Source organism: Ornithodoros turicata, chromosome 3 (assembly GCF_037126465.1).
Source record: "Ornithodoros turicata isolate Travis chromosome 3, ASM3712646v1, whole genome shotgun sequence".
NCBI classification, from domain to species: Eukaryota; Metazoa; Arthropoda; class Arachnida; order Ixodida; family Argasidae; genus Ornithodoros; species Ornithodoros turicata.
This window is the reverse complement of record NC_088203.1, coordinates 22931280-22949682: the sequence shown is the minus strand read 5'-3', so window position 1 is coordinate 22949682 and position 18403 is coordinate 22931280. Positions and strand designations below refer to the sequence as shown.

Genomic DNA, 18403 nt, shown 5'->3' with positions numbered 1-18403 from the left:
GCCAAGTGTTGTGTGGATTATCTCAAACTATGGGATCTATGGGGAGCTATTGGACCCTGGTGGGAACATGAAAATCGTGCGCCGTGACAGGGCGGCGGAAATGCATCTCTACTTCTGCCGGCCGCTCACAGTAGTAATGAATGACCACGACTATCCGGAAATGCTACAAGGCTTCTGGACACGTTTAATTAGCAATTAGAGCTAATTCGGACCCCCACATTAATCAGCACCCTCAGGGGAGTCACTACACTAATTGGGGAGCGTCTAACTCCTGTCCAGACCACCCTGTGCGTTTCCGGAAAGTCGTGGTCATAAAAAAGAAAAAAACATATAGAAATAAAGTGGAGAGAAACAATTTATTCGAAAATCAACGATGCTGCTGCGAAGAAACCGCTCCCGAAGACCTGAGTGACCAGCACCCGCCATGTTGGTAGTTGTCGGCGGCGGGTAGTTGCAGAGATCGACGACAGGTGGCCACTTAGTTGCAAGGCATCACACCAGATGGCGCCACCATCATAGCTCTATGCGAGAAAGACAGAACAAGATACTAGCGGCAGGTAAAAAATGCCAACACTGCTAACAAGTCTGGGCATGCGAGAGAAAAGGTCTAACCGCTACTGCTAAACAGAAAACAGTACACATTGGGGAAAAGGCTTAGGGGGAGCGATCGCTTAGGCCTAACCACAGCGCCTCAACACTATACACCTAACACAAGGCGGGAACAGCTAAACGTGCGTCAACACCGAGAAAAGGCTTGGTCACTGCTGAACAAGTCTAAACATGCGAGAAAAGGCTTAACACGAGCACAGTCAATCATTGGTAAATCACTTGTTGGTCACCGCTAAACACGGGGGGGGCACGGCAAACATGCGAGAAAAGGAGCGCGGCAAATCACTCACCTTTTCCCCCCGGGACGACTGCTCATCAGCCAGGCAGAAACTGAGCGAGCGCGGGGACTGCGGAGCACCCGAGCACACGTCTGCTCTCCGCAACAGCCAGCCAGAAACTGAGCGAGTGTGGGGACTGCGGAGCAACCGAGCACACGTCTGCTCTCCGCGACAGCCAGTCAGCAACTGACTGAGGCGACGCGCTGTGGCAGCTATGCATACGCGCGCGCGCGCCCCTAGCGCCCTCTGCACCGCCCGCCCGCCCGCCCGCGGGTGTTTTCGGTTTCGGCTCTCCGCTGCGCGCGCGCGCTCCTAACGGCGACGGGTGGCTTCTGAGTTTCGGTTTCGCTCTCCTTTCTTTGCGCGCGCGTTTATCTGTATAAACGCAGCGCGCACCGCGCTCGCGTCATCAAGACGTGAAGATGTTCAGCTACCACTCGTTACAAAATTGTTCCCGCACCCACGCTTCTTGGGAAGAAGTGGAGAAGGAGTGTTTCAGCAGCGAAAGTCCCCGCAACGAGCTCGTCATCACTGCTTTTTGCTACGGGATAGACATGGTAGGCTTTGGCAATATAGGAGAGATCTCGGCGAGGCCGCTGCAGGAGATGGTGCGTCGAATCTACGCCCGTTACAAGAACGTCTGCATAGCGGTTCCGGACAGCCCCCTGGGACTGATGAGTGAATTTGTGAGTCTGGCCAACACAGAATTCAACTACATCGCTGCAGACATCGTGGACCTTCTCGCTCGTGCCATCGCTCATATTAAGCACGCCCTGCGGAAGCAGCGACATTTGCAAGCAGTCTACATCGCCAACTTTGTCATTAATTTATTGAAATACCAATTGGTTATTGACATGCAACACATTAAACAATCTGAATGACTTTGACGAGACTCTGTCTTTTCTTTCACTGAAACATGTTTATTGAATACATACAAAAGAGTTGGTCGATAGATACCTACACCCTCCCTGACATGTCCGACCTCACGAACGGAGCAGTACGAGATGATCAGACGTGCCAGAAAAGGAACAGGGAAGCTTCATCGCAGCGTCGTCATTGCGCGGGTCACTGCACCAGCACGATGACGGAATGGTCATTCTGTTCGTACACCCATTCCGCTACCACACTGCCACGATGACCCGTGCTTCTCCTGTCTGCGAGAGGGAAAGAGAAGGAGAAGCATGTCTCGACTAGAACTTTTATCCTCGATTACATGCACGTGCAGCTCTTTGTTCCACAGTTACTCGATGCCTGACGTCTCGGGCTCTCTTCCGGGTTTTACGTTGCTGCACAAAGAGGGAGTACTATCGTAATGCGATACGCGTCAAAACACCAACAAAGCTTACCGTATTCGCAGCTTCCATAAGGGAAGGAGTGTACAGCATCCACGAGATAGCGTTTGTCGTCGTAGGGGACCAAGCTCTTCTTGAGTCTCGAAATGGTATACATCGTTTGCTTTATACTCTGGATGGTGCACTGCTTCTGAGAGACCGCCTTTTCATTGAACAGAGAGCCTCGGTACACTTCATGCAATAAATGTTTCCTCACCACGTCTTTCTTAACTCCTTTTGCTCTCGCGATCTGTTTGTGTGTCCCAGCCAAGAGAATGCTGTACATTTTGGCTCGGATGGCTACGACTTCCTGAATAACTCCACCTCCCGTCTCGTCTTTGAAGTACCCCATCTGATTCGCGTGCTCGTCGTTGAAAAGTGGGTGGTCCACTGGATAGGAGGACAGGTCTAAGTCGTCCTCAATTTTCATCAACTGCTCTTCCATGCTTTGACACGTGAGGGAAAAAATTATGCTGTCCATGTCGCTATAGATAAATTGCACTGGACACGTCAAGCGAGAAAACAGTGACTCGTAGATGAAGCTGTACATTCGGACTTTGAATATCTCAAGAATGGCAAAGCCCACGTAAAGGGGGTGTGTGCATTTGATGCGGCGTTGTTTCATCTCGTACAAGATGCGCTTATCATTCAGAATGTGGAAATGCTGACTGTCGACTGAGCTAGCTTTTCGGAGCGCACTTTCTTTGTCGTAGGCTATAGAGTACCTTTTCATGCGTCCCACTTTTTGTATCGACTTACCGAACGTACTGTTCGACATGGTTTTGTACAGAAATCGCTCGAATTTCGTGGTCGCGGCATTCCTCAACGCGACGTTTCCCTGCGCGAAGGTCCGCAAAAAGTTGTCTTGACGGAACGAGAGGATGCTGGGTAGGGGGACAGTTCGTTCCAGCGTTGCCAAATTTGGGGAAAAGTCGCTAAATTTTGCGGATTTCGGGGTCTGTTTAGCGGCAAAATTTTGTATTTGGAATTAGCAGATTTTTTTGTGACATTCTCACATGTTCAGCGACTTTTTAACGACACAAATATTCCTTCACGAAGTCGGGAAGAAGCGCGATTTTGCTGTCACATCTCAGTGGCCGATACGCTCTAGCGAAGAATAATACGCAATCGCATCAATTTTCGCTGGCCCTAACTCCTCAGGGCCAATCACCTGTAACGGAGATCTCTCAGCGTTCTCCCTGCAGCGTGCAGTGATGCAGTGTCATATATATTGTTGTTCATCACAGTGCTAGTTTCTTTCAGCTGTTTCCAGTTTGCCCCATTTCTGACGCGCCATGTAGCCTAGCCGCAAGCGCTTTCCAAAATACCTCTTAACATCAGAAATACCGCAAGAGCTGGGAAATGCTGCTAGTATTCTTGGGTTCGCTTCTTCCAGTCAAAGACTGACACAAGGGTGCTGTGCATCTATATTGCACGTGAGATTTATGCAAGATTGTAAGACAAGCAGTTCGCAAAAACACGAGCAGGCATCGGAACCTGCAATAAACAAACCATGTTCAGTGCCTCCGGTGACAAAACAAGAAAAAGTTCTGCAGAAGATGTTCAAAGTGCCGAATTTCAGTTCCTTTCTTTCCTTCTTATCCACTCATGCCCATTTCTTCATGTTCTCTCTTGGCCATCCACTGCGCTCATTCTCTGGATCATCTTGGTAGGGCTGTCACCATATTGTTTCATAATATGCAACGAACAAAAAGGACAGAATAGCAGCAGCGACTTTTTTAGCGACTTTCAGTTTCAATTTTAGCCACTTTTAGCGCCTTTTCGGGGCGCCACTAGTGACTTCCTGCGAATGAGATTTGGCAACACTGGTTCGTTCTCGTCCACGCACCTGTGTTCGAGTGCCAGGGGAAAATCCCTGGTGAGAGCGTGCAGTTCTTCAGGATACGACAAGTCTACCACGTAGACTTAACCCACTTCCGAATCGTGAGGAAAGTTGAGAAAATCGATCTCGCTTCACCTCGAAGTAGCGACCCACTCAAAACCACCTGTCGGGAGATGGAGAGTCATCGCGTACGGGTACAAACTGTTCACGTCGATGTGCTGGATAAAAGTATTTTCTTGCTGGGGATCGTAATCGTCGCACCCCTCGTGATTACCCCGACAGTATCTGTGGAAGCTGTTACAAATGCCTCCCCTGATTCCCTTCTCGATCGTTTCGTACATCTCGCGATCGCTCATGAGCTCGAGTTTGACATTGGTGAGCTTCAGAGCACTGCTCCACGCGTAACTGGCGAGGGACATGGAACGTAAGATATCCACCCCATTCGTCTCTAGAGCAATCTTCCTGAAATAGAGTACGACGTCGCAAAGCTGACAAGCGTCGAGCGTGACGTAGAGACGCGTGTAACCGCCAAGGTTCTTACATTCGAACAATTCGAAAATCTCGAGGGCGTACTGATAGTCCTCGTCCGTGATTTCTTGGTCGTTCAGGTCACTTTTGAAAGCTTCCTTCGGCGGTAGTGTGGGCAAATTGTACGCTTCGAAACTGTCGACAAAGGTGTACGGGTAAATGCCCTTCCTGAGGAGGCGCCGGAAACGGTCACCATACATTTGACGGGTACAATGAAACGCGCTCTCGCCACCATTGGCGAGGAGGGTTTCCACCAGGTTCGACAAGGACAGGTTGAAAAACTGTGTGGTATCGCGGAAATGGAGATCGCCAATGTTGAACCCTCTTATCTTTTCCGAGCTCGAAGCTAAGATCTACAGTTCGCCCAGATTTAGAACGTACATGTGGTGGAGAAGGGAGCTCAAATTGTACTGCAGGTTGTGCACGCACACGACGAGTTCTTTGGTGTTACGACACGTAAGGTTACACGTATCACACATCGTCACGACAAAATTCGAAGAACCGGGCTCTACGAAGCGGGTGTGGTCGTGATGCGACATCTTTCGGGTATGTCGGTTAAATTCGATTCCACAAAATTCGCAGTGCGTAGCACTCGCGTGCCGAAAGTGGTCTTCCATAGTCATGACCAACGGTGAGGGACAACGGTTCAACCTATCGATTTGATCGCTAAATCACTTGAGCGTGAGCAGGCATTTCTCTGCTGCGTTGGGTCCCAAATAGCCATCTAGGCCAAGTATTTTTCCGTCCCAACTTCTCACTACAACGATGCAGTACCAGCTCATCCTGTGCACACTCACGGCATCCTTAACGAGTGCGTCCTTTTCCAAGACGCTCTCCGTGTCCAACACCGCGAAATAGGGATACGGATGCATGTACTGTATCTTGTTGAAGGAGACACTCCCCCCCCTTTTGGCATTTCGAGAATCACTTCGTTTACATCTTGACACAGACGTTCGTGTTGCTGCAATGCCTCTCTCGTCCCGTAACCGGACGTGCATTTTTCGCAATAAAAGTAGTCACTTCGTCCCATGAAAGTGCTAAATTTTCGGATCCCATAGAAATGCTCCCTAACCTCGAGCAGATGGACTTTATCCTTATAGAGCGTGCAGGGAACCTGTCCGGTAGATATCGAACTCGTCTGCCCGTCGAACACTTAGATGTACACGGAGACTTTGTTTTTTCTCTCCCACAGGGCAATGTCTTCGTAAGTGACTGGGAAGCAGGGTGGCCAGTACGTTACGCGCGTCTCCGGATTCGAAGGATTCATGTATTTGTGGTATCTGACATGAAGGTTTGGTTTGCTCCTCAACGAACGCAAGAGTGCCAGCACACTGTACTTGAAACACTCGTTTTCGTGATTCGGTGGAAGTTTGACGTTTGTGAGAGTCTTTGTTTTTCTTTTCAACATTTCGGGAAGCTCGATCGTGCACCCAATCCGCTTCGGTTTTAAGCGCGTTAGTTTTAAGTCGACACATTGGACGTCGTTCGAGGTGAAACCAGACCCTTCTATCGCATAGTTTTCTACGTGTTGCGAGGACTCTGTGATGGCAGCATTTATCGCGCCTTCGATTTCTTGACGGTTATGAACCACTCTCATGTGAAGGTTCACGTGAAGGAGATGAGAAGTCAACCCGTCGGCTCCGTCCTTAACCATGAGCGCTTTCGAGCACAGACAAAATTTGAAAGGCATGGGATATGTTTCCAGGACGCGCGCGATTACTGGAGCTATGCTCGGTAGATAGAGTCGCAAATCGTCGACATTGTCGTCGTGCGGAGAACAGAGAAGCGTGCACCTAGTAGCCATTCCGTCAAATGCCTCGTCTGTGACAAAGAAAGGAAGGAATCGTCTCTCCGTGACGAAGGGATGATTCCCTACGACGTGTTCTCGTAATTCAACGATTCTGCGTCCCTGGATAGGCTCAGCTTCGTTTCGAAATTCTGGGCTTGGATCTGGTGATTAATCTCTAGCCCTACCAGACAGAGGAATGAAATCTGCATACGACTGATCCCCTTCCCACATGAGCAGCTCGTCTGCACTGTCGTGCCCATCTAGGGGTTCGTTGTCGTCCGTTTCAGGTATTACCAAAGGCGGACTACTGACTCTGTCGTCGTCGTCATCTGGGCTGTTACCGAGATTCTCTATTCTAGCTTCATGATCTCTTTCTATGGCCACGAGCATGGCATCGATGGGGTCGTACTGACATACGAGACAGCGTGGCACTGCGGTCAAACAAAATCCGTACGAGATTCCCCCTCACGAAACAATGCTCACTTTTCCCTTCAGTTGAGGAATGCTTGAGATTGGTGATGAGACATCGAGATCCGAGGTGACACAAAAAGTTCTCCCGGCTTCGACCGTGTCCTCGAAAGAAACCTCGATTTTCGCATCTCGCCTTTCGTACCCCATATTTAAAAAATCGTTGCTTATGCTGAGATCCATCAGACCGACTTTATACCGATTCGAGAGCTGAAGCGGACTATCGAAAGCTACCATGAAGGCGTTGAGCTTATTCAAGGAAAACTTATCCATGCTGGCATTCGAGAGCAGGTGGACGTAGATGTCTGACGTCATTTCCCCATCTTGACCACATCGCTGCTCGGAACCCAACTGTCGTGTTCTTTGTCATAACCGAACCAGCGAACCAAGGAGAAGCTCTCACCGTTCACTTGCTTCTTTCTCAGCACTTTCGTTACTGGCAAAGGCTGATAGGCGTCTCGGGTTACGACGAGTACCTCCTCCGGGTAGAAAGATCCGTCCACTTCCTTACCCCGGTAATCTTCCAGGTGCACGAGGGGAGGGGAGGTGTCTCTCAGGCGGCAGACGGTGAAAATCTGAGGCGACCAACTCCCTTCTGAGCTCTTATGAAAACCTTTTCTGTGTAGTAGGACGCTCACTTTATCTCCCACATTGACCTTCTTTTTCACGGAGGGTATGACGGGCTTCCCATTTATCTTATTGAACAGCTCCAATTTGTTTTCGGGTGTGACTTCGGACGGGCTGATGCCCAAAGTCCTGTGTTTGGTGTTGTTGTAGTCGCGCACGATCTTGGGAAGCGCGGAAACGAAGTGGTATTTTCCGCTTACTCTAAAATAACGGAATATTCTGTCGCGTAAAGTCTGTATTACGCGTTCTGCCTGCGATGCTTTGATTACTGGAGAGCAGGTGGAACACATGTGGACCTTCTTTTGTGAGAGATACTCCTTGACGATCTTGTTGTAGAATTCCCCTCCTCTGTCGCAAAAGATGCGTGTAGGTGCGTTACCTCCCCAAAAAGTCTTATCATGGCCCTTTTAATTTCGGCGGGACGCTTCGTCTTTAGCGGGAGGGTGCGCAGAAAGCGGGAGATGGAATCGACTGCCACGAGAATGTAGCGGTAGCCACCGTTGAATCTCTTGTATTTTGAAAAGTCCGCGAGGTCCATTTGCCACACGTCGTTGATCTTGAGCGTGATGATGCGTCTCCTATCAAACTTTCTTCTGACCGGATGGTGAAGCGTGTAGGCATCCAGCCTTCTGAGAATGGCGAGAGCCTTCTTTGTGCTCAAGTGCGCTTTTCTATAGCGGTCCACACACCCCAAACCACCCGCTGGCTTTTCATATCCCTCCATAAGTCGTCCACGCAATGGAGGCTTGCTGCTGGTGTTGAGGCTCGCGAGATTTGGGTAGAGAAATCAGGCGCAATAGTTTCGAGACTTTGGGGAACCAGGAAGGTTTCTTTCCCGTCTTACGTTGCAACAAATAATTGACGAGTTCGTAAACGAAGGAGTGTCTGATGGGCTTGCCCGACACGGAGACACAACCCTCGCGATCCCAGGAAAGAACCTTCTTTAATTCCGAGACGACCCTTTCCGCTTCCTCTTCGTCCACCTCTGGAGAGAGGAGCAAATAGTCAAAGTCATTTGTAGCGTCGGACACCTTGTTTTTATTGTCGTAGGGGTCAAATCCGTACTGCTTGAGTATGCGATACAGTGCTTGCAGTATGAGTTTCACTTTGACGTCGTCACTCTCCTTCGAGGAAAGAATGTTTCCAATGGAGGAGGTGGTCACTTCAATTCTCTTGGCCATTGGCGAAAAGGTTCAACACGGCGGAAAGTAGCAGAGGAACCACCGACGAAAGAACGTCCTGTCCTCGCTGCTGAGACAGATAGCGCTTCAAACGTTGCGGATTCTTGTGAATCTTCTTGTAGGCGAGCCGTCGTAAGAAGCGTCTGTGCTTCTTCAAACGCGCGAACATATCTGGAGCTAGAGCCACCTTTCCGTTCAATACATCGAGGCAAATTTCGGAGAGGTGTTTCATGTCGGACGAAGACGAACGTCTCAAGACGTCGCGACGGCGTGGAGGGAGTAGAGTGGAGAGTACTTTGAGTAAAGTGAGGTGAGGGCGGAGATTCATTTCGGAGCGTAGATATATTGACGTTCACCCGGAAAGATATTAATATGCAACCTGTGATCCTCGTGCATATAGTTGTGAAGATCCACAAGTAAATAAGGAAGGGAGTTGCCTCAGGACAGAAGCCGCCGATATTTCGAACAGAGACTGTTCTTCTTCTGGGCACCGTCCTCATATATATGAGGACGGTGCCCAGAAGAAGAACAGTCTCTGTTCGAAATATCGGCGGCTTCTGTCCTGAGGCAACTCCCTTCCTACATCTCTACCGGTTCGCTAAATTTCTACCCATCTACACAAGTAAATAAGCGTGGGGCAACGACATCGCTTGTTTATATGCGTCCAGAAAATACTCCAATCTTTTTCTGCCAAAGAGCTGTTGGATTAATGTTCCAGCTGGTGCACGCTGCGCACGGCCTCTTACGGCTCGGCTGGACGGCTCTTCGTCAGCTGGACTCTCGCCCTTTCTCTCTATCGAAATTGCTTGGTCCCTGGCCCAATCCAGCCCAGCAACGCTCTGTGCTCAAAGCTCTTCTGACATTTCTGGACACCATCGGACTTCGATCATTATTGTGAAGGGGCTCGTTATTTTATTCCCCCCATTCCATCCAGCAATGGGGTAGAGTATCGCCTGTGGCGATGAAACTCCCCATTCTCCAAGGTTGCAAATAAAGTTGTTGAAAATAAAGTTGAATGAAAAGATCGGTCACCCCCTTCAAGGAACCGGTGTCGGTCATGTGATCGTCGACGACGATCAGCGTAGCACGCGACAAGTCTCACTCTCGTGGTAGCTCCTTGGTAAATTTTACGGAGTCCCGAAATTCGTCCTGCATGCTCGGCGAAGCATATTTCTGCACATAGAATATTTGTGATGGAGGCTTGTCCACCACGTCGTTCAGGTTCCTCAGCACCTTAGCAACGAAAGTAGACATGGAGGGGCCGCTTAAGGTACAGCGAAAAGGATGACAAAAACGAAAAGGTTCGGGGGAAGACATGTTGCGTGCGTACACGTTGCACGAAGAAAAAGAAGAGACTGAGACTCGAAGAGAAATGCAGCGCTTTTATTTACACGTCGTCGTCGTCCTCTACATCGAAACTGCGTTTCCAATACAGATTATCCAGGTTAAAGTTGGACTTCTTTTTCGTCAGTCTGTCCCCCGCTAAGATGCAGTCGAGCGTCTTCATCTTGTCCTGACACATTTCTTAACGCGCTTGCAACCATTCCAGGTGGTGGACTTGAAAGCCTTCCTCCACGATGCCGCAAATAAATTCGCGAAGTTCGTCCTTTTTTGTCTTCCCTCGCTGACGAGAAACGCAGGAGAATAAACCACACATGGCGTTTTCCACGTATCGGTCAGAATGATGACGCGAGCGCGGTGCGCGCTGCCTTTATACAGATAAACACGCGCGCAGCGGGGAGCCGAAACCGAAAACACCCGCGGGCGGGCGGGCGGTGCAGAGGGCGCTAGGAGCACGTGCGCATGCGTGGTCGGGTGGAGCAGAAGGCGCTAGGGGCGCGCGTGCGCGTATGCGTAGCTGCTGCAGCGCGTCGCCTCAATCAGTTGCTGACTGGCTGTCACGGAGAGCAGACGTGTGCTCGGTTGCTCAGCAGTAGCCGCGCTCGCTCAGTTTCTGGCTGGCTGGCGCGGAGAGCAGACGTGTGCTCAGGTGCTCCGCAGTCCCGGCGCTCACTCAGTTTCTGCCTGGCTGATGAGCAGTCGCCGCGGAGGAAAAGGTGAGTAATTTGCCGCGCTCCTTTTCTTGCATGTTTGCCGTGCCCCCCGTGTTTAGCAGTGACCAACGAGTGATTTGCCGATGTTTGACTGTGCTCGTGTTAAGCCTTTTCTCGCATGTTTAGACTTGTTCAGCAGTGACCAAGCCTTTTCTCCATGTTGACGCACGTTTAGCGGTTCCTGCCTTGTGTTAGGTGTATAGTGTTGAGGCGCTGTGGGTAGGCCTAAGCGATCGCTCCGCCTAAGCCTTTTCCCCGATGTGTACTGTTTTCTGTTTAGCAGTAGCGGTTAGACCTTTTTCTCTCGCATGCCTAGACTTGTTCAGCAGTGTTGGCATTTTTACCTGCCGCTAGTATCTTGTTCTGTCTTTCTCGCATAGAGCTATGATGGTGGTGCCATCTGGTGTGATGCCTTGCAACTAAGTGGCCACCTGTCGTCGATCTCTGCAACTACCCGCCGCCGACAACTACCAACATGGCGGGTGCTGGTCACTCGGATCTTCCGGAGCGGTTTCTTCGCAGCGGCATCATTGATTTTAGAATAAATGGTTTCTCTCCACTTTATTTCTATCTATTTTTTTCTTTATTATGACCACGACTATGCGGAAACGCACAGGGTGGTCTGGACACGAGTTAGACGCTCCCCAATTAGTGTAATGACTCCCTGGAGGGTGCTGATTAATGTGGGGGGTCCCAATTAGCTCTAAGTGCTAATTAAACGTGTCGAGAAGCCTTGTAGCGTTTCCGGTTAGTCGTGGTCATTCATTACTACTGCTCACGACGTCGCGTCGGGAGTCGCCAAGTGAGAGCTGGTCCTCACGGTCGTTCCGCGTCTAGGGACACTCTGAACCAGCCCCCATGCAGAATTATATCTTTCGCTTTTCCTGGTTTGTGAAGAACGGGTGGCGTACGCCTTTTTGTGGCAATTTGAATTGCCTCGATCCTCTCTCTTCAAATCAGAGCGATAAATGTATCAATCGGCACAGTGGCTGGCGCAGGGCGTGTTTGCTGTGAAACCGGATGTTGTTTTGGCACCAAACCAGAAGCGGTGAAAACGACAGGTATACTGTAGGGCTTATAGCTATTACAAAAGTGTAACTGTATACTCCAACTTACCTGGTGTGCCGTTCCTGATGTAATGCGGCATGTACATCGTGTCAGCTTAAAAATCAAGCGAAATACTCTGCGTGAACAAAGTGTAAAGTATCTAAAGTTTCCCCGCGGAACCAAAGATGCCGTCACCTTGACAGGAATACGTACGAAAGGTACGGGGTAAATCCCAGGCTTGTACGTGACACCCTTCCCACCCGCCACATTAAGCTAAGTTAGTGAGGCAAAAAGGTGACCGAGTTGAGTAGCAAACGCTCAACCTGAAAGGTATTTGAGTAGAACGCTAAATATACTCGCAACAGGAACTCGCTACCTTCAAGGTATGCTATATTAAGAATATGACTATCCCAAGCAACAAACAAAGGCTGGGCCAAGCTAGGCTATAGTTACGCTGGCCAACCTGGCCTTGCTTGGTACATCATCGGCCAACAAGCTCGTTTCTTGAAACGGATCTGTACCTTGGCCAACAATTTGCCAAGCATTGGCCAGCCTACGTTGTGCCAAGCTTGTGCCAAGATACAGACCAAAGCATTCCACGGCGTCCCTCATTTTCAGACTCAATTATCTCGCGGCGTAAGGTAACGATATACCATTATTTGTTTGTTGCTCGTATTTCCCACAACGTTTCCTGAGGAAAAACAGATACTATACATAACTTGTATCGCGAGCTTCCGCAAATTCGAGAGACCTGTTCGCGCGTGCGTCAAAATGAAGGGTGAGGCGTGTCTTAGTTTAATTTGGCGCGTACACAAACGACACTGAAATGATGAATTCCTTGTCGTATTAACTCGCAATGAAGGTAATCCTTCTGTTTCTTACTGCTTAGTTTTACCTTTCCTTTACCTTTACCTTTCTTACTGCTTTAGTACTGCAGTGGCTTTAGTTTTGAGAAATTCCCTTGGTCCACCGAAAGTCGAACTTATGCAGCGCTAGACCATTCTACGTTTCCCTCTCGCCCAGGCGAGATTAATCAAAGCTTTGGCAAGTGCTTGGCCAACGAGCTCGTTTCTTGATACGGATCTGTACCCTGGCCGACGGCTTTCCAATCCTTGCTATGCCTATCACTATGCAACGTTGCGCCAACGTTGGATGGCCGAAAGAGTCGTTGGCCAACTGTCATCCTACCTTTTGCCAACCGTCGGCCATCGGCCATTGCTTGCTTGGGATATTGGTGTTCTTATTTATCTTTTACACCACTCCTCTGTATAGAGATACTATCTTGAGTATCCAATAAATAAATATAGATGAATACATACATACCTATCTCCATACATACATACGTACATGAGCTGTTAGCCTGCCTGTCTGCGTTGCTTTACGGTACTTTTAAAGCGAAACCGCAATTTCTGCCTCTTCCCTCATTCTCAAGAAACGTGGCAATGGGGAGCGGCCTGTCATTGGTGTCCTCAAACAATCTCCAGCGATGGTGAGACAAATCGTTTCAGGGGACCAGTGGCAGGACACTCTGCTCTTGGTGAGAAGGCAAGAAGGGGGAAAACGTAAATAGGTGGTTTCAGTCGCACACAAGTAGCGAAGGACTGATTAATTGATTAGCTCCGTTACTTTTGCATTGCTGTCAAGGTAACGACATGTTTCATTCTGCGCTTCATTTTATTAATTCATTCATTTCTTTTACACTTGAGTGCCGTTTCAACAGAAAATGTTAAGTTATTACTGAAGCCAGGGATCGGAACCGTTTTTTTTCGGTTTGGGTTCGGGTTCAGGCATATTGGTTCGGTTCGGGTTAAGGTCCGCTGAACCGAAGTTATCAGCTCGAATGGGTTCAGGTATATCGGTTCGGTTCGGTTCGGGTTTGGTTCGGGCTCGGCTAAAAAACAAAACAAAAAGCAGTCAGTGGTCGGGACCTTTGCAGGGATTGAAACCGTTTCTTTTCGGTCCTGCTTTAACCGGTTCATCGGCAGTAATTTTGCGACATGCATGCGAGCTTACCCTCAATCGTACACAGCTGTAAGAAAGGTGTGAGATAACCGCTTCAGGTAAAAAAAAGAAACATTTCATGAAAGTACCTAGGTGAAAACACACGACATGTAATAAACACCTTTATTATTTACCTGATATTTTACTGTATTGCACTCTCGTGGTCGCCTGCTGAAACGGAAAGCGAAGTGCTGGGTGCCTTTTGGCAGAATGCGGTCAGGGCCCTCTTTTGCTCTGGCAAAAAAACTTGCGCTACGGCCACAAGTTTTAACTCGCATCTGGCATCGTACAAAAATAAATAAATAAACAAATAAAGTCGTTCGGTAGTAGTCACCTCTGAACCGATTCCCGAGCCAGTAACCGTGTCAGAGTTTTTCGGTTCAGTTCCGGTTCGATACAGGACAAGTACAAAAATTGTTCGGGTTCGGTTCGGTTCGGGTTCGACAAAAATTAACGGTTTTTCCCGGTTTCCGGTTCGGGTTCAGTTCCGGTTCCGATCCCTCGGAAGCACAGATATCCCACGAACATTCCGTCACGCTTCTGACCCGTAAACGTAAGGGCGAACCTGGTAAAGACCAAAAGGGTGGGAAATGCAGTAAATACCTGAAGTTATAGGTGGTAGCATCGTCGGGATTTGTTGGTTAGCTGGAGTGCCTGAAGCACCGAAAGACAGAGAGAAAATAAATAAATATATCGCGGCGGCTCAATATTCTGCATCAGTAAAAGTGCTATTGTTCACGTTGTAAATAGGCTGGGGAAGCCTAGAGAGCGAGGAGTCGTTGATTCCGTGATAGGACTATACAGATGTCAACATGGCGGTCTCAGGCGGGCTGTGTGCAAGTACACCCGTAAAACAGTCACTTCTAGTAGAGTTAAAAATGTATATGCGTTTTGACCTCTGAAAGTAAAAGGTCACTTATCACCAGGGAGTCGAACCGCAAACAATACGGGTTCGGTTCGGGTACGGGTTCGCGTTGCTTTGATTTCGTTCCGGTTCAGTTCCGGTTCGGCCATGCCAAAAATCAAACCGGTTCTCAACCTCGAACCGGTTCACGAACCGGTTCAACGCTTCTATTTTATATGTTCCATAAAACTGCTTTTATCAGGGAATGCGTGGCTAATAGCGTACCGCTGTTGTCTGCATTGACGTTTTTAGCGGCCAGGTACTCCCTTTAGCGAAAGAAAGGAGAAATGGACGAAGCGTCGTAGACCTGCTACTTTCTGTTCCTAAAATCTCTTTTTTCACACGCACAGTGCCAGCAAGATGCACTTAAACGAAGCCTAATAAGATGGACAGCGCTACACAGACGACGGTACTTGCTGGCAGAGTGCATTCGCAGCGTGAATCGATCTGAAACCGTACTGAGGCATGTCGAAAATAAGCCTGCCAGCCTTACTCTGTCCGAGCTCACAGCAGTGTACTAGTTAATCCACAACACAAAGGCAAAGGCAAGACAAAGGCAACAGGCGACACAACTGCACTACCAATAAGCAGAACTGCATTTACTTTTCAAACCACGACCAATCAAACAGGCACTGTTCTGCGTACGCTACTTCTCCACTTCTCATGTTTCTAACTTGTGTAATTTTTACTGCTCACGAGTATACAGGGAAATGTTGGGAGCTTACTTAATCACATGTTCGTCCTATAGAGCTACATAACTGGCCTACTCCATTCCTGTTTCATTCGTCCGCTTGGCGCCTCGTCTCTGAAGAGTAGACGCCGCAGCGCGTGCGTGGGGCGCTAGACACGGCGCTCACAAGGACAACTGCGCTTCAGCATGTTAAAAAGACGCTGAGGGTATACTTACTATATGTCCTCGTTTGTCTGCTAGGTGATAATTTCCGAAATTCATGATGTGGACGTGTGATGATGACACCAATGTGTCTTCGTTCTGGGATTGAGAGGAACTCTTATGCTGACTTCTTTTATGTCCGAACCGTTTTGTTGCGAACCGGTTACCGCTATTATTTTTTACGGTTCTGCTCTGGTTCGGGTTCAACAGTGTCATGAAAATTTCGGTTCGGGTTCGGGTACGGTTCCGGCAAAATTAACGGTTCGGGTACGGTTTTCGGTTCGGGTTCGGTTCGACACCCTGCTTATCACGTTACCTCTGAAAGTGGATAAATTTCACGGTACATATCATCAGGTCAATGTAATAAATTTCCTTTATATGTAATTTCTGCTGTAGAGGTTACATAATGGGTAACGAGCTTAAACGAAACTCTTTGGTGGCGAAACGTTACAGGTAGCGTTATGATCATCCGCAAGAGTTACAGTTTCACGATCATAATGCCCTCGATTCAACCCGTTAAAAAACAATTACTTGTAAACAAATAACGCTTATGACCGTTCTGTGTGCACAGTGTCAGCGGAATGCGTTCAGGTTTTTGCATCGAGACGAAATAGTGACACCCTATTTCATAAACCTCTGTGTACATGTGCACAAACATTACCGCTACACAGCGCAGAGAAAGAGGAGATTTGAGATTTAATTTCAGTGTATTTTCGGCATAATTTGGATCTTGGCAGCCGATACACAACAAATCCCGATATTACGCGACGTCGTGCAATGTCGTGTCAATGCTCGGTTACGTTAGTTAGAGGTTATACTATAACTCAGAGTTCGAGGTAACTCGTTACTGTAACTAAGTTCCTTTTTTTTTTGGTAACTTGTAACTTAACTCGGTACTTTTGCGCCTTGGTAACTTATAGAGGAACTCGTTTCTTCTTCAGGTAACTTCGGAAAAGTAACTTGGGCTAAGTTCTAAGTTCCTTTTAATTCGTGTTTCACTCACGTCCACTTATTTTCTTGCGTTCTCTCCGGTTCTTTCATGGCATTTTATGCCACTGAACGTGATAGTCAATCAATGACAGTATCCTATTCAGCAAGTAAGAACCGCTGCCTTTGAAATGAAGCTGAACCATCGTGCGCCCACAGGGAGTAAGATGCAAAGCGTTCAAATTGTTGGATATAAACGAAAACGATCGAAGCGTGTTGCACTCCTCCGCAGGCAACTCAAGGTCTAAGTCAACTGCTCACGCGCGCTGCACCTGTGTAGTGCTATTTTGTGTCCGGAGTAACTTGGAAGTAACTCGTTGTATTTTTAAGTAACTCCGTAACTGCGAGTTACATTTCAGGCTGAAGAACTTCGTAATCAACTGAGTTACATTCTTCACACTGTAATTTAACTCGTAACGAGTTCTTTTTGACGGGTAGCTTCTCAATCTATGCTATACCTTTTACTTTCAGAGGCAAAACGCACATCCATTTTTTACCTCTATTATAGAAGTTAGCGTTTTAGGAGCGTATACCGCTAACGAGAGGGTAGTCTACTCTGTTCTGGAAGCCAGTTTGTAATCATTACGTATTGTTAGCTTCCCTCGGAGACAGAATGGCAGAGACTGGTCGATTAGGGATTACTAACTTTAATTAAAGAAAGAACATCATACAGTTGCCATGATGACTTGGGACACTTTGGGCTTGATAAGACTCTACAGAAGCTAAAGGAGAAGTACTGGTTCCCGCGGTTGAAGAGGTATGTCAAGAGGTATTTGGCCTGCTGTCTCGAATGCCTCTACCACAAAGTGCCTTCTGGCAAGAAGCCGGGCTACCTCCATTCTATCGAAAAGGTCGACGAACCTTTCCACACGATCCACATGGATCATCCTCGTAGCAAGAGAAGGAACAGCTACATCATAGTAGCCGTGGATGGATTTACAAAGTACACCGTCCTACGCGCAGTGCGGAGCACAGCTGCAGGACAAGCTGTACAGTTTCTCCAGGACATAGTTGGTCTTTTTGGCGCCCCTCATCGTGTCATTACAGACCGAGGCTCCTCATACACTGCGAAAGTGTTCGAAGATTTCTGTAAGAAACACAGTATCAGCCACATTAAAACGTCGACTGCAACGCCAAGAGCAAACGGTCAAGTTGAACGAGTGAACCGTACAATCACTTCCTCGTTGGCTAGCTCATGTCGAGACACCGACAAGAAGGACTGGGATGACGTTATGCTAGAGGTCCAGTATGCAGTTAATAGCACCATCCATAAGGCGACTGGAAGAACGCCGTTTGGACTTTTGTTCAACTTTCGTCCTAGACGATTCAACGGCGATCCGCTTGATGACAGCCTAAAGGAGACCTTTGATGACGACATACTGCAGCGCCGAAAAGCAGCACTTGCAAATATCCGGGCTGACCAGGGTAGACAGAGAAAAGCGTACAACCTGCGAAGGCGAATGGCGGATGCACTTCAGCCAGGCGATTTGGTTGTCGTACAGCGAGATCCTCCTCCGAGTGGAGAATCAACAAAGTTGTCCGAGAAATACAAGGGACCCTACATCGTATCCGAGGTGCTACCTCATGACCGCTACCGCATTGAGGACTTGCCAGAAAATCAGCGGACAAGCCGTTACTACAGTGGTGTCGCACCTATCGATAAACTAAAAAGATGGGTCGGAGATGACCTTGACAGTGATTCAGAAGACAGTCCGTCCGATCGGGACGATCGGGAATAGGATGGCCGAATTGTAATAGAACCAAACGAAATCGAAACCGAAACTGGTTCTACGGACGCACAAGCGATGCGAACGAGCGGCAAACAACACTGGAAGACACCTCAGGGTGGGGTAGACGTGCCCTG

At 48.5% G+C, this 18403-nt stretch overlaps 1 protein-coding gene across 10 annotated transcripts in view; it reads right to left on the bottom strand.

Moving 5' to 3' along the window:
• Nucleotides 1-18403, bottom strand: part of LOC135388293 (integumentary mucin A.1-like) — an 88914-nt gene that overhangs the window by 35633 nt on the left and 34878 nt on the right. For all 10 annotated transcript variants that reach the window (XM_064617744.1, XM_064617750.1, XM_064617747.1 and 7 more), the window contains 2 exons: nt 14360-14410; nt 11825-11869 (listed from right to left, as the gene is read on the bottom strand). In XM_064617744.1, coding sequence (XP_064473814.1) covers nt 11825-11869; nt 14360-14410 — 96 coding nt within the window. The remainder of the gene's footprint in view (nt 1-11824; nt 11870-14359; nt 14411-18403) is intronic.